Genomic DNA, 16,092 nt, shown 5'->3' on the forward strand with positions numbered 1-16,092 from the left:
GCACACCACTGGGGCAGGGAGACAGATAACAGCTCTACAAGAACATGAAGAATTTGTCCTATGAACAGCTTCTCTGCAACAACAAGCTCCATGATCCTAAACGGAGCACAGGACGCTGGATGTGAGCCTAATGAGGAGGGAGCAAAGGTTAAACCCACACCAAAGAGCTGTATGGTGATCACACATTCAGAATGGGCTGCACTGGGAAAGGAGATGGAGGAGAAGCTCTGGCTGCTGCTGTCCTGGCCTCAGAGTGAGCCCCAGCTCCAAGGAGTTAATCGAGGCAGCACTGCATCCCCGCAGCCAGCAGCACATCACTCACAGCACTCCAAAGCGGCTCCCAACGCCAAAAATGTAATGCATGACAAAAATGACAATCTGTGCTCTATCAATCTCAAGGGGATGCGACTGTTTTGATGGAAAATTCAGAGGAAATGAAGGAGAGGCAATTCTAGCAGTCAAATGACCAGAGTTACAGCAACTTGGCACTTGCAGCTTTAGAACCCGGGGGGTGAAGTTTGTTGGATAATGGGACCGGGCTGGTCCAAAGAGTCCTGGGGAGAACTAAACAGGAGTGGGTCCTGCCAGGAGCCCCATCACGCTGCAACACAGAGCAGTGGCACGGCCAGGGCTGGGGCTGAGCCAGAAGCTGGGCTCATGTGAAGGAGAAGCAGCAGCTCCCCTCAACAGGGCAGGTTTTAGTTTTCAGGTTTTTAAGAAGATTTTTCCAACAGAGCCCTATTTACATAAAAGCACGGTTATGGTTTTAAGGGAGTTTTCCAGTCCGGTGACTTATTACCTTTCCCTGCTTAAATAAATAAATGTACCTCCATATAACTGGTTTTTTGGCCAAAATGTGCACAGATTCCTTCCCCTCCTCCGGGGCAATGAATTTTGAAGGCCTGAAAAACCCACTCCATCATTTTTATTTCCAAAAAGCCACGAAAAACCGATCACTCCTTCACGTGAATAAAAATCAAACTAAGCTTTATGAGCTCAGATCGGTCTTTTTGCCCACCCAATAAAGCCATCAGTTCGCAGCTTCAGAGGTGACACACATAGGAGAAAAGGAGAGGATGCGGGCAGCACACAGCTGCTGTTGGTGGGATGCTGGGGGCCTCAATAAGCCCCCACCTCAGCAGACCTTCAGTTCGCTAATCCAGCCTAACCCCATTCACTTCCTCGAGATGTACGGCAGTATCGCCAAGAGCGGGAGATGATCCAGGTGCTTTTCAAAGTTAGCCCCGCTCCCTGCCCAGTCAACTCGCAGCCATCAAATCATTGCCCCGGGGAGCTCTGCAGCCCCCCTCTGCCATCCGCACCACTCATGCAGCGGGGCTCCTCGCTTTCCCTCTTTCCGTTGGATCTGATGCCCCGTGCGTTTCTTCTGCGCTGTCTCTGCGCCCGGAGGTGCGCGCCGCGATACGGCAACGTGCGAGCGCCGAGATGCTGAGACGCGGGCGCTGCCGCTCGCCTTCCGAGCACAAATCACACCCGGTGCGAACAGAAACAATGATAACTAACAGAAACAACAGTGACAAGCACGCAACGACCACAAGTACCACCGAAGCGGTCGATGCTCGGCTCCCAGGCGGGCGCAGAGCTGCCCATCCCGGGGTACCCTCCCTTCTCAGCGCAGTGCCCGCAGGTGCCCTGGGTCGGGGGCAGCCTGCTTGTCCCATCCCAGCTGCAAAGTCGGGCTCGGCAGCGGCACAGCAGGGATCTCCCCCTGCTCAGAGCATCCGTTCCCCGCCGGAGGAGAGACCCCTACCGTGGGCACGGAGCTAAACTTTCCACGCACCGCGAAAGGGACGGGGGTGTCCCCGCAGCACCCGGTGCCCCCTTACCTCTGGCGTTTGGCCCTCGGGTCCCTCCGTCTCCGGCTTCCTCCTCGCCCCGAAGAAGAGGAGGAGGAGAGCGGCGATCCAGAGCACACCCAGCACTGACAGCGCCAGGCGGCGGGTCGGGCGCCTCATGGCCGTGGGGGGTGGGGGACAGAAAAAAGGCAAAAATGGGGCAAAAGGAGAAAAGAGGGGTCTCGAACGCCTGCTCCGGAGCCGGAGATGCGAGTCCCAGGCTGTGAGCGCACTGCAAGGAAGGGAGAAGGAGGAGAGGGAGGAGGGGAGGGGAGGAAAGGGGAGGAGGAGAAGAGAGAGGCGGCACCAGCACCGCCGTGGTGGGGGGGGGTGTGCTGGAGCTGGAGCCGCTCGCCCCGGTCCCGGCCCGGTGGGGGGACCGGTGTTTAACAGCATGCACAGGAGGCTCAGACATGATGGGAAGATTAATTTATCCAATTGAAGCAGCAGGGGGAATTCAGGTAGGTGGAATTTAATTACTGCGTTTGGATGAGAAGATGCGAGTCTCTCCTGAGCTGTCAAGAGCACTTAGAAAATAAAATCATAATCATCGACACGGAGCGGGGAGGCTGCTGGTGCACCATCAGACCTGCCCCGAGGCTGCTCCCTGCCGGCCCCATACAGTGCAGACCCAAGTGCAGTGCCCACACGTTGCCAAGAGAAATCAAGCATCATACGGTGCTGGGAAAGGGTTGCCTTGCCTAGATGTCCCTGCACAACTACCTGACCCACCGCCCTTCCACGGTGCTGAGAAGTATTGCAGCAGCTGAGCTTTCTCTTGTAGAAGACATTAGTGAATAAATTAAGTATCGAAGCAGATGCGAGTCGTTTGTGTTGGTATGAAAACTGGAGAACAAACCCCATAAAAGCAGGAACCTGTGCATAAAGTGACATACGGAATGAATTGAAGGTAATGCGTCAAGTGCTGGAAAGCGTGTTGAGTGTTGGAGCTGCTGCTGATTTATTAGGACCTGAGGGAATGGCATGGAGCTGTGTCAAGGGAGGGTCTGGGGTCAAGGAAAGGCTCTGCCCCAGAGGATGGTGGGCATGGCACAGGCTGCACAAGGCAGTGGGCACAGCCCCAGTGCTGGAGTTCAAGGAGCTTTAGACAGTGCACTCAGACATAGGGTGGTGCTGGGTGGAGCCCAGGGTTGGACTCAATGATCCTTGTGGATCCCATTCGACTCAGGACATGCTGTGGTTCAGGGATTTCCAGGGCTCAGTAAATCCTACTTTTGGGACATTCACAGGAAGATACTCAAGTACATATGTCAGTAGCATCGCCCAAACAGCCATTTTCTCTTTGATTGAAAGCCACCGAATCCTTAAGCATCTCTACCAGAACAATGACATCTTGGTAGAGCAGACAGGCTTAGGTAAAACTGCCTTACACCAACAGCAGCACACAGCTGTCACACCAACCAATCTTCCCCAGCCACAGGCTGGAGCAGTCAGACCACCATAACTATAGAACTACAAGGTTGGAAAAGACCATAAAGATCTAGTTCCACCATGAACCCATTACCATGCCCACTAAGCCATGAGACATCTCTGCCTCAAAGATCTAGAGCCCAACGGTGCTGGAGATTCAGATCCCAATGGGACCACAGAGTTGTGTGGTGGAGATCCGGACCCCGGTGGCATCACAGAATTGGGTGATGAAGATCCAAGGGCCCACCTCACCCCAAGCAGAAAGTTGCTGCTGCTGCTCTGCTGGCCTAGATGAGGTGACCTTGGCTGCTCTGCCATGCAGCATTGCCCCTGGGCACGTCTGCAGAGGGGGCTGAACTTTTCCTCCCAGGCCTCACCCCACACTAGGAGGCGGAAAAGCTTTTCCAGAGTTAAGGCATCTGGCTGTTTTCATTAAGAGGTGGATTTAAAACCTCATCTTTTCTCTAGCTCAGACTTTCATGGGAAATTATTATAAAATATAGGTGGAAATACTGAAAATATCAAGGAAATACATTACAAATTAGATTACAGGAAAGATAATAAATGGGCTGACCCGACAAAAATGCGATCAGATAATGGTCTCTTATTACCTTGAGAAAGAACTCCCTCTGCTGAGGGAAAGCTTTATTGGCAGGGCTCGGCTCAGTGATGAACAACTCGCTGCACCAGTGCCTGGGAAATGGGTATCCATGGGGGTACAGCACTGTACAGTGTGTGGTAAAGGAAGCTGGGGCTCCTTTGTGCAGGTGAGGGCACAGAGAAGCTGTCAGCTTGTTTCTTCATATCGGCATTGTGGAGTTGATGCAAAGGGATCATCTGGTGATAGCAAAACCAGGGCAACACGTTGGAGTGGTGGGGGACCTTTCCCAGGGACAGCATGGGGTGATAGCCTCCTCCCCTTAGGCAGAGGTGGGAGGGAAAAGCAGCTTATCTTGCTACTTCAAGTAGAGAGAGTGGATCTGTAAAGCATGACAAGAACATTCTCAGATGTCATCACACCAGCTCTACCAGACAGCCAGGTGCTGCAGTTTTTGCTTGCGATACTCCTGGGCTTGAGCATCCCGTTCACATATGAGATGCCACCCACACAGAAAAACACCTTCGCCTTCTGAAAGGATGGGGAATGCTCAGGTGTTCGTTCCTAGAAAGCTAAAAAGGGCATAAACAAAAACATTTGAAAAGTATCAGAGGAAAGGATCAAAATCCAGCCCAACTCAAATTGGGAGGGAGGCCCCAATGGGCAGCACAGCGTCCAGCAGCACAGAGCAACCCCACATGGGTGTTATCCTACACTTCCGTGGCAAGTAAATGCCAGGAGAGCTTTCAGTTCAAGTTCTTGGATTGCTGTTGGGTTCTTTTAATAGTATATAAATAGTACGAGCTTTCTAGTTGGCTGTCCCCTCTGCCCTGCTGACATAACAGAAGTTATAACAGTAGCAACCTAAAGTGGAAGTTCAGACATGCACTCACATTCTCCACGTGGCAAATGGCATCAGCTCTGCACTTCACCACTACCATCAAGAAGGGGAACAGAGGAATTCTCATAGGCTTTTTGCCACCACTGGAGTTACAAGCAGGTCTTTTTCAGTAAAGGAAATTTTTTACCTTTTAAATTAAGTCACAAGCATTCTTCTCTAGCACCCTTTCCACAATAGCATCTCCAATTAATTAAAGATTTAAGCTGTCAGGAAAGGATATGCATAAAATAAATATAAATAAATAAAGAGGGGAGCTACGTTAATAGCATCTGTTAATTGAACTTCTCAAGTCAGCTGCAGGAACATGAGCTGTTCTGCAAATAGAAGAGAAGCAGCAGACTCTGAAATGTTCACCTGCAGCTTCCACCTTCAGCCAAGATTCTGTGGCTGTGATGGATGGAAGGCACAGACATGGCCACTGGGAGGCTGGAGGAGCCCATTCTCTGCAGGGAATTTGTGACAGGTGACCATGAGCTCTGGGAAATGATGCTCTGGCATGCAAACATACAGCCTGTCCATCTCTGAGAGAAGCAGAGAACCTTGCCAGCAAAGGGACCGACCCCTTTGTTACTCTGTGTTTAATCAGTCCTTCTATCCAGCTGCAGGACCATGCCCCTTCAGCATGTTCAGTACCATAAATGCAGTTTAGACAGGTGGCATTCAGAATAGAATAGAGAACAAGTCAATGATCAGTGATGGAACAGTTAGCCAGAAGGAAGCCTTGTCCTTACGTCACCTTTAATGCTTCCGTCTTTACATGTGCTGGTGTTTGACTTCTTATGACACGTAAAGCATGGGCAGATGCCATTCAGGATGCAGGCATTTTCACAGCTGGATGTCAAGTTTTACCCACCTCTTTGTCCTAGAAAGTTTTACATAGGAAAAAATGCCCTGACTTTTAAGCCCTCCCTTCCCCAAGGGATTTAAAACTAGAAAGAATGAGAGCCACACACCACCTAACTCCTGAAGATTTCAACCTCATTATTTCTGCAGGAATAGATGTTTCTTCCGCACAGAATCAAATGCTTTAAGTATAAAGACAGTGGCTGCTATTTGATCAGGCCATCTCCTGTTCTCAAAGCAAAACATGCTAACAACTAGCTCCTTATCTCTTTGAAATATAGGGAAAAGGGACCAACTACACTGTGCAGGAAGCAAGCATAACCTGAAGGTCCTTGCTTGCTCCGTGTAGATGCACAGTGCTAAGAATCCTGGGGGAACAATCCTGTGCACTGAATTGCACTCAGCTGGATTAAATATCTCATCTCCCACCACCATTATTGCTGGTTGGAAAGCAAAGCAATGGTTTGGTTTACCCACTATTTAATTACATGCATTTATTCTTCTGTTATTGAGCAAGAGCTAGTTTGAAGCCCAACAGCATTATTTTCCCTTCCTGATGTAACACCTCATTAACGCCTGCAAATATGTTTGAATTTGTCCATCCCAGAGGCTCTTGTTGGACCAGAACAATCAATGGATGCAAACACAGCAGGTAAATAATCAATCAGAGTCCTAAGAAGTGGAAATATTTCCATTGGGATACCATAACGACTCCTGTCAAACGGGCATATCAACAGATGGTGGTAGGAGGAAGGGGAAGCTCCATGCAGGAGCAAGGCAGACACACAAAGGAAGAAATGCATCTTGATTGAACCTCACGGAGCTCAGGACAGCGAGACAGGCTTGGAATAGACCAGGCTGTCCCATGCAGGAAGGATATTTCACTGAACAAACAGTGTATGGGAGATAATTGAAGGAAACTGTTCCAAAGTTCCAGGCTCTGATCTCTTTTCAGTAATGAGCACACTAGTAGATGATGCATATGCATGAGAACATAATTAAGAGTGGTAAAACCTGGAAGATTTTCAAATTCCTTAGCAATTACCAACTTAAACACACAAAAAAATTAAGATAGCCTTATCCCCAAAGGAAAGCTGCTGTTCAGAGTGCTTTGCCTCGTTACAGTCAGCTCGAGCCCATGCAGCAGACTAGCTGGTAGGGGGGGCTGCCTCCTGCAGCAGCAGGTTTTCTCCCTGGGATGGAAGCACGATGCTGGCATCCTTCTGCTCTTGCTGAGACAACTAAAATAGTCCCCAAGTGCTTGATCAGAACAAAAATAGAAAGATGAGGGTTTGCAGTGCTGGCAGCTCTGGCTTCTTTGGTGCTCTCTGGCCTTCTGTGGTGAGGGGCATCCACGGGCAGATCGCTACCCTGTGAATGCACGTTCACTAAATAAATGTGGTAATTATGCTGAAAATTATTCGTGGCAGAAGTGGCAGTAGGGAAATCATTTGCATAAGAAATGGGGATTATTCATGTAAATAAGCGCGTTATTTGTTTACAGAAAAGATCAAGCCTTGCCTAAAGACCTAGAATGTGGCTGCATGTAACAGCTCGCTCTTGCCAGCGCCTCACGCCCACTGTCCTTGGCCTTATCACATTTCTCTAGCAGGTACAGCATAGTTTTTCTCATTGCTTCATTTTGCTGGAGCACATGAGCTCCCCTCAGTCCCTCCCCATAGGGACACAGAGGCTCTCTCACCAGGACAGGGCCCCAGAGGGCTGGGGACAGCTCAGCTCTTCTTTTAAGCCAAGGGAAACATCCCCAGCTGATCCCAGCTTCAACAAGCAGGCAGCACTGTGGGGCCACACGAGGATTTGTTTCCTCTATTTGCTTTAAATAATTAATCTGTCATAGATTTACTGCCACAGTAAGCCTTCCAGTGACAACTGGGCGTCTATGAGCATGGGTAGTGATAGGACAAGGGGGAATGGTTTCAAACTGAGACAGGGGAGGTTTAGGTTAGATATTAGGAGGAAGTTTTTCACCCAGATGGTGGTGACGCACTGGAACAGGTTGCCCAAGGAGGCTGTGGATGCCCCATCCCTGCAGGCATTCAAGGCCAGGCTGGATGTGGCTCTGGGCAGCCTGGTCTGGTGGTTGGTGACCCTGCACATAGCAAGGGGTTGAAACTGGATGATCTTTGTGGTCCTTTGCAACCCAGGCCATTCTATGATGAACCTGGGTTTGGGCATTTTCATTCAGCAAGGCAATGTGGGCTTCTCAGCTTGCTTCAGCTGGCTGGAGGCGATAGAAACTCTTTAATGGTTCTCCAGAGTCATTACTACCATTTTTCAGCGTTGAGGACTGGCACCCCCACACAGCCTTCCCACCACGCTTCTCCAATTTTATATTTCCAGGCACCCTCACCATTAAGAAACAAGATGAAGAAGAAATAAGGATTCCTTCTGCTGCATTCAGCAATTTACACCTGCAGCACATGAATTCTGTTAATTCAGCCCCTGCATTCTTTATGTGCTTAGCTATGTGTTAGTTTGATACAGAGTCCCATTCTTTTTGCATTTGATGCAATTAAAGCTGTGCAAAACTCAGCAATTTAAACTGCTGGAAAGTTGAACATTTGAAAACACTGATCCAGCCTTGCTTCCGCGTTGTGCCCTGCCAGGGGGCAGAAGGGCAGCCTGACACACAAATCAAGCTGTCAGCAATGCTCAGGAATGGGAAAGCCCTCAGGTCACGATACTCCCAACATGCTCAGGGTTACTTCAGGTAAGAAGTACATGATGTTGAGCTTGTTCTCTTTTTCCTTTTCAAAGAGATGACAAACCATTTTCTCAAGTTACAGAGGAGGGGACAATGCTGAATTCATAGATCACACTTTGGTTTAAAAGGCAGCAGCAGGAAGAGGAAGGCTGGTAAGGAGCCCAGCCCAGACACAACCTCCTTCCTCAAATCCATGTAAACTCAGAGTTGAGAGTCTTTCACAGCCTCAGCCCAGACAACAAGCAGCTTCACAGCTGCCAGCCCACAGGTCAAGGCTGCATAAGCCCCACTTCTCACCTGTGAGCCTCAGCTGCTGAGAGCAGAGTTGCGTTCAGGCAGTGAGTGCTTCGTGTCTAGCTGCAGCATATTTATGAGAAAGAAATCCTGCTTTTACCTGAGGAAATAAAGCTCCTTCAGAGCAACGACTTGCTTCATTTTATCTCGCAGAATGAGCACCAGCAGCAGACATTGTTCTCACAGCACATCTGCAGGACTGCTCAGCATTAACCCTTCATCAATGCGACACAAACACAGCACATGAAAAGTAAAAACAAGGTCCTGCTCAAACATGACTCTTCCTATTGATCCACCCTTCTGGGTCTTTTGAACCCGAAAACGTAATTCTCACACTTCTATATGGTTAGCTCCAAATATTCCATCCCAGTGGGTCTGGGGAGCTGACTGTCCAGTTACAGCGTTTATTAGTGATGAAAGGGACACGTAATTCACCCAAGAATCATTTTCTATCACTTTACACCACTTGTTCAACAACAACAACAACGCAGGGGATAAGTGCAGGCAAAGAGCACTCACTCTGCCCAGTATCTGCAGCCACCAACATGACAAGGGAACACTTTGCAAGCAGCACCAGTCTCTGGCACTGCCAGGCTGGGTAGGATTAGTCAGGATTCTGCAGGGCTTTTTGCCTTTATCTATGGAACATCAGCTTCCTACATTACATAGCTGATCTGAGCAAAACAAAGGTCTGCCTGGATTGGAAAGGAGAGCGATGGAGACATTTGTTTCCCCAGAATAGGTAGTATAACAAATCAATCCTGACTGCACTGATAAATTGAACTTCAAGCTTGGTGATATGGCTTTTCAGGTCTAATCCAGTGTAAGACACAGCAGGAAGGAAAGGCAAAGGCAATCATCGGCATTTCATTCTGTGAGGACCAGAGGGGAAAAAAAACCACCATATTTTTTTCCCTTTTTCAATATAATATTTCAACTGTTTTTGAGGAAGTTGTCATGGGGTGTGTGGGTATGGGGAGAGGGTGGCTGTGGGGAGGACCATAGCAATCTAAATAGTAACAAAGGGTATCTTAGCACATCGTTCATGTCCTGAGTCAGGATGTAAGCACCATTCCTGCAAGAGGCTCCTGCCTTTCACCCTTCTTCTACAGAGGTGAGAGAAGACCTCCAGCCCTACCTGCTTGGATGGAAGGCCTAAAAACAGCCTGAAAAGTTCCCAGAGAAATAAAAGACTTTGTGTCTAGGACTTGGAATCCTATTACATTAATTCAGCCTCCTAGTAAAGGTGCAGGACAGCAGAGGAGGTGAACACTTGGATGTGGCAGTGGCTTTGATTTAGGATGGTCTCTCTTCTCCCTGAAGTCAGATGTCAGGTCTCTGCCATAGCTTTCCACTGAGGCCACATTTTACATTGACTCCAGCCATGCCCATCACACACCTCTCAGCATTCACCTGTTTTAAATCCCGTTAGGCTTGAGAGTAGAGCTTGTTATCTCCAGATGAGAAGTCCTAAAAATGCAGGACACATGCAGTGAGGACAACCAGTCCCTGTCCCAGCTGCACCAAGTTCATCCAGGAAACCTCTGCTGTACGCAGCAGTGTGCATCCTGCTCTGAGTATTTTGTTTGCAGAGCTCTTTTCAATTTCACATCAGTCTCACTGTTGCAGCATGCCTTGTTATCCAGCTCCTCTTCACATTCCAGCTGTCATTTGCTATTCCTGTTATTTGCGCCTGTCTTTCCCCCCAGAAAACCTCTATTAGCGATACCAGTCCCAAGTCACAGCCTCACTTTCCTTCTATTTCTGCTCAAGCAATGCCACCCACTGCACAGCTCAGCATCTCTATAAATACAGTGGTTACAAACGAGTGCATCCTTCAGCAGCCTTTTAAACCACTCTTTCCTGCAACACACATTGTAAATGAAGAGTAATATATCTTCAGAATTGCCCAGCAAACGTTACTCTGTTAGCAATATAAAAGCCTCACAGTGTCTGAGTAGATGCCATTGCCAAAAACATTTTTATTGTGAGCCAGATAATTCAGTTTGAATCGTACATGGTTTGGTATAATCATTCCAGTAAAGCATTCTTTATAATTCTGTAACAGCAAGTCACGTGGCTCAATAAAGTTTATTGCTGCGAGTGCTTAGTGATTCATGGCATGGCACAAATTCTGCTTCTTTCCCGGATCAAGTAATCAATAGCAAAATAATCTCCTTGCTCTGCATTAAATAGGTATGAAGTAAATAAGTACAAAATCTTATATATATATATAAAAAATAACCAACCAATGTGTACAGAATTGAAATGAACTGCCATGTGAAACTGAGCGTCCTGCACCACAGTTCTGCACAAGGCTGGTTTAGTTGGGACCCAGTTGGGACTGACAGATTTACTTCTCATCACGTCCAGCAGAGCAATGTTGAAAAGTCTGCACACTGACGCTCCTGTCCACCTAGGGCCACTCCCATTGGGACCATCTCCTTCAGAGCATGCTGAAAGAGCAAGGACCTACATTCTCTCCTACAACCTTTTTGGTTTTTCTAGTGCTGTTCCTACACGCAGTAAATCAGTGTTTATAACATCACCCACCGAGCTGAGTGCAAATTAAATCAGGCTTATTTAGTTCGCTCCATTGTGTTCAGCTGCAAGTCACAAAAGGGAACAGAGGCATGACAACTGGGAGAGGGCACATGCTTTGTAATGGGAGCTGCTGAAATAGCCTCTTTGGGAGCCCGGCAGGATGACAGCACCATGGCATCTGCTCAGGGATCCTGGATGTCCCTGATCCCTCTGACCTGTTCTGCCCCACAGTTCTGAACCCTTGGGCTCCAGTGATACCACAGCAGCACAGCACAATAACTGACAAATACCTCGTGTTATAAACAGTGAAAAATACAGCTATTTATCTGTTTTCTCATAAAAAGAGCATGAAGATAATACTGCTAGGAACAGGTTGTTCTGGTGAATAAAGAGCATACTGTTGTTTGTGCTGTTTAATGCCTCCTGATCGGGAACACAATGAAGTTTCTCTCTAAATACACTTGTTGAACAGACTTCAGTGCAGTAGGAAGCACATCCCTGAGCTCAGGCACATGTACAGGTATAAGCCTATGCAAACTTTTTATAACTCTTTCTTACAAAGGCATTGAAGTATCTTCTTCCATTATTTAAGCATTCCTGTTGGAATCCTATTGCATTTAGTGCTCTAAGGAGACTGTGCACAAGAGAAAGTACAATTGTGCTGACCACTGGAATGCAAAAGCCAAAGCAGCAACCTGTAACAAGCACTTAGTGTGGAAATATCCAGGCAAACAACTAAATGGTAAAGAAACGAAGAAGGGTCGTACAGAGAGATGCATCAACTAACTCCAACACAGAGTTTGGTGGGAATAGCCCCAAGTGTGTTCTCTAACACTACAGCCTGTATATACCTGTATCACTTAACAACACACACATACACATTCTCATTTTGCTTCACGAAAAGAACTGACAAACACCCAAATGGCTTTGGGTCTCTTTGCCAGACTGCTCCTGCATTATGCTACAGTGAACATTAGTCTCCAGTGATTTAAAGACAACATAGGATTCATTTATTTCTCACTGTACTGTCCTTTTCAACTTGCAGAGAGATCCCCCTGCTCTGAACTAAATCTGCAAGCATCACAAGCACCATCTCAACTAAGAGCAGGAGGCTTGGTCCACCAACTGGTCAAATCACCTTAGGTTTACTTCAATAGAGCTATACTGACTCATGAAAGCAAAAGAAACGGTTCGGATGATCGCAAATGATCTTTCCAAGCCATGGCCAAGGAAGAATTCCCCAACCCCTTGTCCTGACAAGCACACAGACTCCAGCTCTCTATCACAGGCCAAGCAACTACAGAATTTAGATTTTCTCTATTAGATACCAAGACACTTCAGGCAAGGGCTGTTTCTCTCCTAGGTTTGGACTTACTTGCCCCAGTAAAGCTCCATCATCAAGCACAGCCTTTGGATAACTGCTACAGCATGTACCAAATTACATCAACAACAGTGTAACATTAGCATTAAATAGGTGATTCCAACAACTTAGTCTCCATGCTCCATGGTGTCTCAACATGCATCCATAGCAGTTGGCATTCAGCAGTCTCTTCTCAGAAGGGTTGTCTGAAGTGCAATAGGACTCAAAATAAACGTATTCATTAAAAAAAAATTCAGTGCAACAAGTCTGTGGTCAGTAGGTCAAGTCTGCTTGAGGGGAAGAATTCATATGAGGTAAACTGCAGGGAAGAGCCCAGACTCCAACATACACAGCAAGTTGATAGAAAGTAGCCTTCCTCATTGCAGCACAGGCCTTGCCGTCCCCTCTGCAGCACTCCTTCAGGAATACAGAGTCATCATCATCCACTGTAAAACAGTAAGTAAAGTAAGATAAACTCACCCATTAAGAGTGCCCTGTGATATCCAAACTATAGAATATTGAAGTTTTTTTTTTGTCTTTAGAAGGAGTAGGAGGCACAGGGAGGCACAGGACTTAAGAGCCTGTGTTCCTTTGTTTCTAACCTACTCTTTAAGTGATCAGATAGAGATACCTTTTTTTTAAGGCTGGAGAACAAAGCAGACAGTGCTGCTTGCAGTGAAAGAATCTGCATTTGTCAGTCAGGGAACAGGCTTTACCTCAGATTCCTGCAGGTATATTCCTCTGCCATCTTGTGTTAAGTTGCGAAAGGCCTCTGTGGAAAAGTAAAAAGGAAGTAAGGAGTGTTAACCTGCCAGGAAAGACTTGAAAAGAATGAGTTTATAATCTATTCACAAATGTACTTAAGCCCCCATTCTCATCACTGGAAGACCCTGAGCACTGGAACACCAGGAATCCTGAATAAAGACAGGCACATTACTTTCTGTCTATCCACCTGCCTCCTTAAATGCTGCCGTCATATCTCCAAAAGCATGATGTCCCAAGCCTCACAGGCTCCAGTTTCAGGCACGTGGGAGGTGTCCATAGCATGAGCTCACAGGCCAAAGCACCACTTGTATCACCACCACAATTACTCCCACCAAAGGTATATGGGAAATAAGCAGCTTCCAGCTGTAATTTTCCTGCCTCCTACAGAGAATGGTGCAGAGCTACTCTCTGCAGGGAGCTAAATCACTCTGATAAGTACAGTCTTGATTTCTGTAGAAAAAGACTGGCAAAAAGGTAAAGACACGGAGCTCAATTTCCTCTGTCCCTTGCTTTAAATGAGTTCCTCTGTGTATTCTGAGAAGAAACCCAGCCCTTCTGTTTTCACTTAGCTACTGCCAGCTGGAACAGTTTTGGAAGGGCCAGGGCTTAGCTGGGCAGCAGAGCTTTCGCTGGCCAGCTGCATAGCATGAGCCTCACCTCCCATAATTTCTACTCGAAGCATGAAACACATGAAGCTCTCAAAGCTGATCTTCAAGTCAGGGTCACCATATCTGATCGCCATCAAATTACAGACTTCATTGCTGAGTGAAATGCCTTCAGGAGAGAGGGAAAAAAAATAAAAATATGAAAAACTTTACCAAAGGGCAGCTCCCAGTTGTGGGCAGCTAAATCTGTACGCTTCTGGGTGCACACGACTCATTGATCTCAATCCCTTTCCCAGCCATTTGCTTTTTCAAACCTCCCCTACATTTATCAAGTACTAACCAGCCCAAACCAGCCCCGCAGGTGCAGACAGCTCTTTCAAACTCTAAAGGGGTCAAATCTGGTCATCTATGCTCCTGTCCCTGTAAGAGCTGGAATAAAACACAAACCGGAATCATTCACTCACGAGTGAATGGAAGGCAGTAACAGCAGCTGCGTTTAAGAGCAATACTCCATAAGAGGTTAGGAGACGAAACAAAGAAGAAAATCCAGAGCAAGCCGATAAAGAAAACATGTCAAGTAGCCTTTGCAGGGAATTTGCTAGGAGGATTTCCTACTCATGGCCTGGTACTTCAATTTGCTTTCACAGAGGTCTGCATGGGTTTCTAACTGTGCTTTCGTTGGCACTGATGAACTAGGTGAACCACACATCAAAAAGATGAGTGATATTTAAGCTCTAAAACTGCAAAAGGAGGTAGAAGACTGAGCACCAACCCCCACTCAAAGTATGGTGAACACAACAGACCTTGACCCAGATATCTGGACCTCTGTGTATGTTTATCATTTCTATTTCAAGCTCAAGACCGTGTATTAGTGAAGCCTGTCACTGATACTGCCTCTGTGCAAGTCCCAGGCTCCCAGGTTCAGTCCCTGACATGTCATCAGTACAATGTGAAAGATAAAGGCAAAGATTAAGCATCCTACCACACAGCAAAATAGTTCTCAGATATTTTACCTAGCTAGAAAGGGCAGCAGAGATGGCTATGCCCATGCATCCTATGCTAATTCCCACTCTCCCTGGGCTCTGCCAACAAGTCAAGATTGTTTTCTGCTCAAATTTTTCCCAGCCTTCCTGAGGAAGAGGATGAGCCTCACCAAGATGTGCTGTGGCACACACCTGTCTCCTGTACAGCTGCATGCAGTTCTACCAGGTCAAGCTTTCCTGATCTGTGAGTGTCTCTTTTCTGGAAAACCTCCTGGTGGAAACAAGCAAACAAAAGCCAAATATTTAAACAACAGCAGAGGACAACAAAGGGACTGTGAGTAGAAGAACATTGCAATGGCACACAGAAATGATTGCTATACCAAGTAGAAAAGCAGCCTTTTCCACAAGACTCGGAACTCCTGGATACTCAGAGTGCCAGAGGCATTCAGCTTCATGGAATAATTAAGGTCAGAACATCTTAAACATGAGAGAACGTATATTACGTAAAACTAAATACAAATAATAATAGAAAATAAAAAAAAAACCAAAAAAACAACAAAAAAAACACCAACTGAAAATTCATAGCCACTGCAATAGTCACACAGATTTAATATGAAGAAGATAACGACCTCTTAGCCAACAAACCTTAGCTCATACACTTGATCCTCCTCCCACTAAAAATCAATGGAAGCCTGGCTTCTGATTTCAGAAGCTGCAGGAAATAACCCTTTCTCAAACCTATCCCATTCTGCTACAACTGAAGTATTATTATGGAAGATGAGAAGTTCGAAAAGCACAGCCATGTTCCAGTCATTAAGAAGCCAAAGTGACGCTCAATCTGCCCTAAGAAATAATGCTCCGGTGAAGTATTAAATGAGCCAGAAGTATCATTCACGCTAAGAAGGATACATCCAGGAGTGCCAGGATACTCTGGCAGGCATCCAGACTGAAACTCAAGCGAAAACTCCGAAAATCTGGAGAGGATTAAAAAAAAAACAGATTGTTTTGAGAGCACATTGAATATCACTAAGAAAAATGGACTCCGACAAAATTTGTTCTCATTTGAGAGGGCTCGGGCCCCAAAGCCCTCGTGTAACTTTTCAGCCACTTGAGAAGACACATCATTTATGATGATTAAAATATGATGCAACAGGATGGATTCTACTAGTCTCACAAAACCCAACGTG

At 46.8% G+C, this 16,092-nt stretch overlaps 2 protein-coding genes across 6 annotated transcripts in view; both read right to left on the reverse strand.

The window, feature by feature from the left end:
* GALNT14 (polypeptide N-acetylgalactosaminyltransferase 14) overlaps positions 1 to 2,135 on the reverse strand; it is a 60,319-nt gene extending 58,184 nt beyond the window's left edge. For 2 of the 5 annotated variants that reach the window (XM_015856897.3, XM_015856895.3), the window contains exon 1: positions 1,848 to 2,122. In XM_015856897.3, the coding sequence (XP_015712383.1) occupies positions 1,848 to 1,976 (129 nt within the window). In that variant the 5' untranslated portion in view covers positions 1,977 to 2,122. Of the gene's footprint in view, positions 1 to 1,847 lie in introns of all 5 variants that reach the window. The other 3 variants (XM_085542722.1, XM_085542721.1, XM_015856893.3) reach the window with 2 other exon arrangements.
* Positions 2,136 to 9,078: 6,943 nt separating this feature from the next.
* LOC107310842 (calpain-14) overlaps positions 9,079 to 16,092 on the reverse strand; it is a 32,078-nt gene continuing 25,064 nt past the window's right edge. The window contains exons 17-22 of the mRNA XM_085542738.1: positions 15,815 to 15,879; positions 15,286 to 15,354; positions 15,098 to 15,176; positions 13,975 to 14,091; positions 13,269 to 13,324; positions 9,079 to 12,998 (exon numbers count right to left, since the gene is read on the reverse strand). Of these exons, the coding sequence (XP_085398864.1) occupies positions 12,972 to 12,998; positions 13,269 to 13,324; positions 13,975 to 14,091; positions 15,098 to 15,176; positions 15,286 to 15,354; positions 15,815 to 15,879 (413 nt within the window). The 3' untranslated portion in view covers positions 9,079 to 12,971. The remainder of the gene's footprint in view (positions 12,999 to 13,268; positions 13,325 to 13,974; positions 14,092 to 15,097; positions 15,177 to 15,285; positions 15,355 to 15,814; positions 15,880 to 16,092) is intronic.

This window comes from Coturnix japonica, chromosome 3 (assembly GCF_054131305.1).
Source record: "Coturnix japonica strain WE chromosome 3, WE-NBRP24, whole genome shotgun sequence".
NCBI classification, from domain to species: domain Eukaryota; kingdom Metazoa; phylum Chordata; class Aves; order Galliformes; family Phasianidae; genus Coturnix; species Coturnix japonica.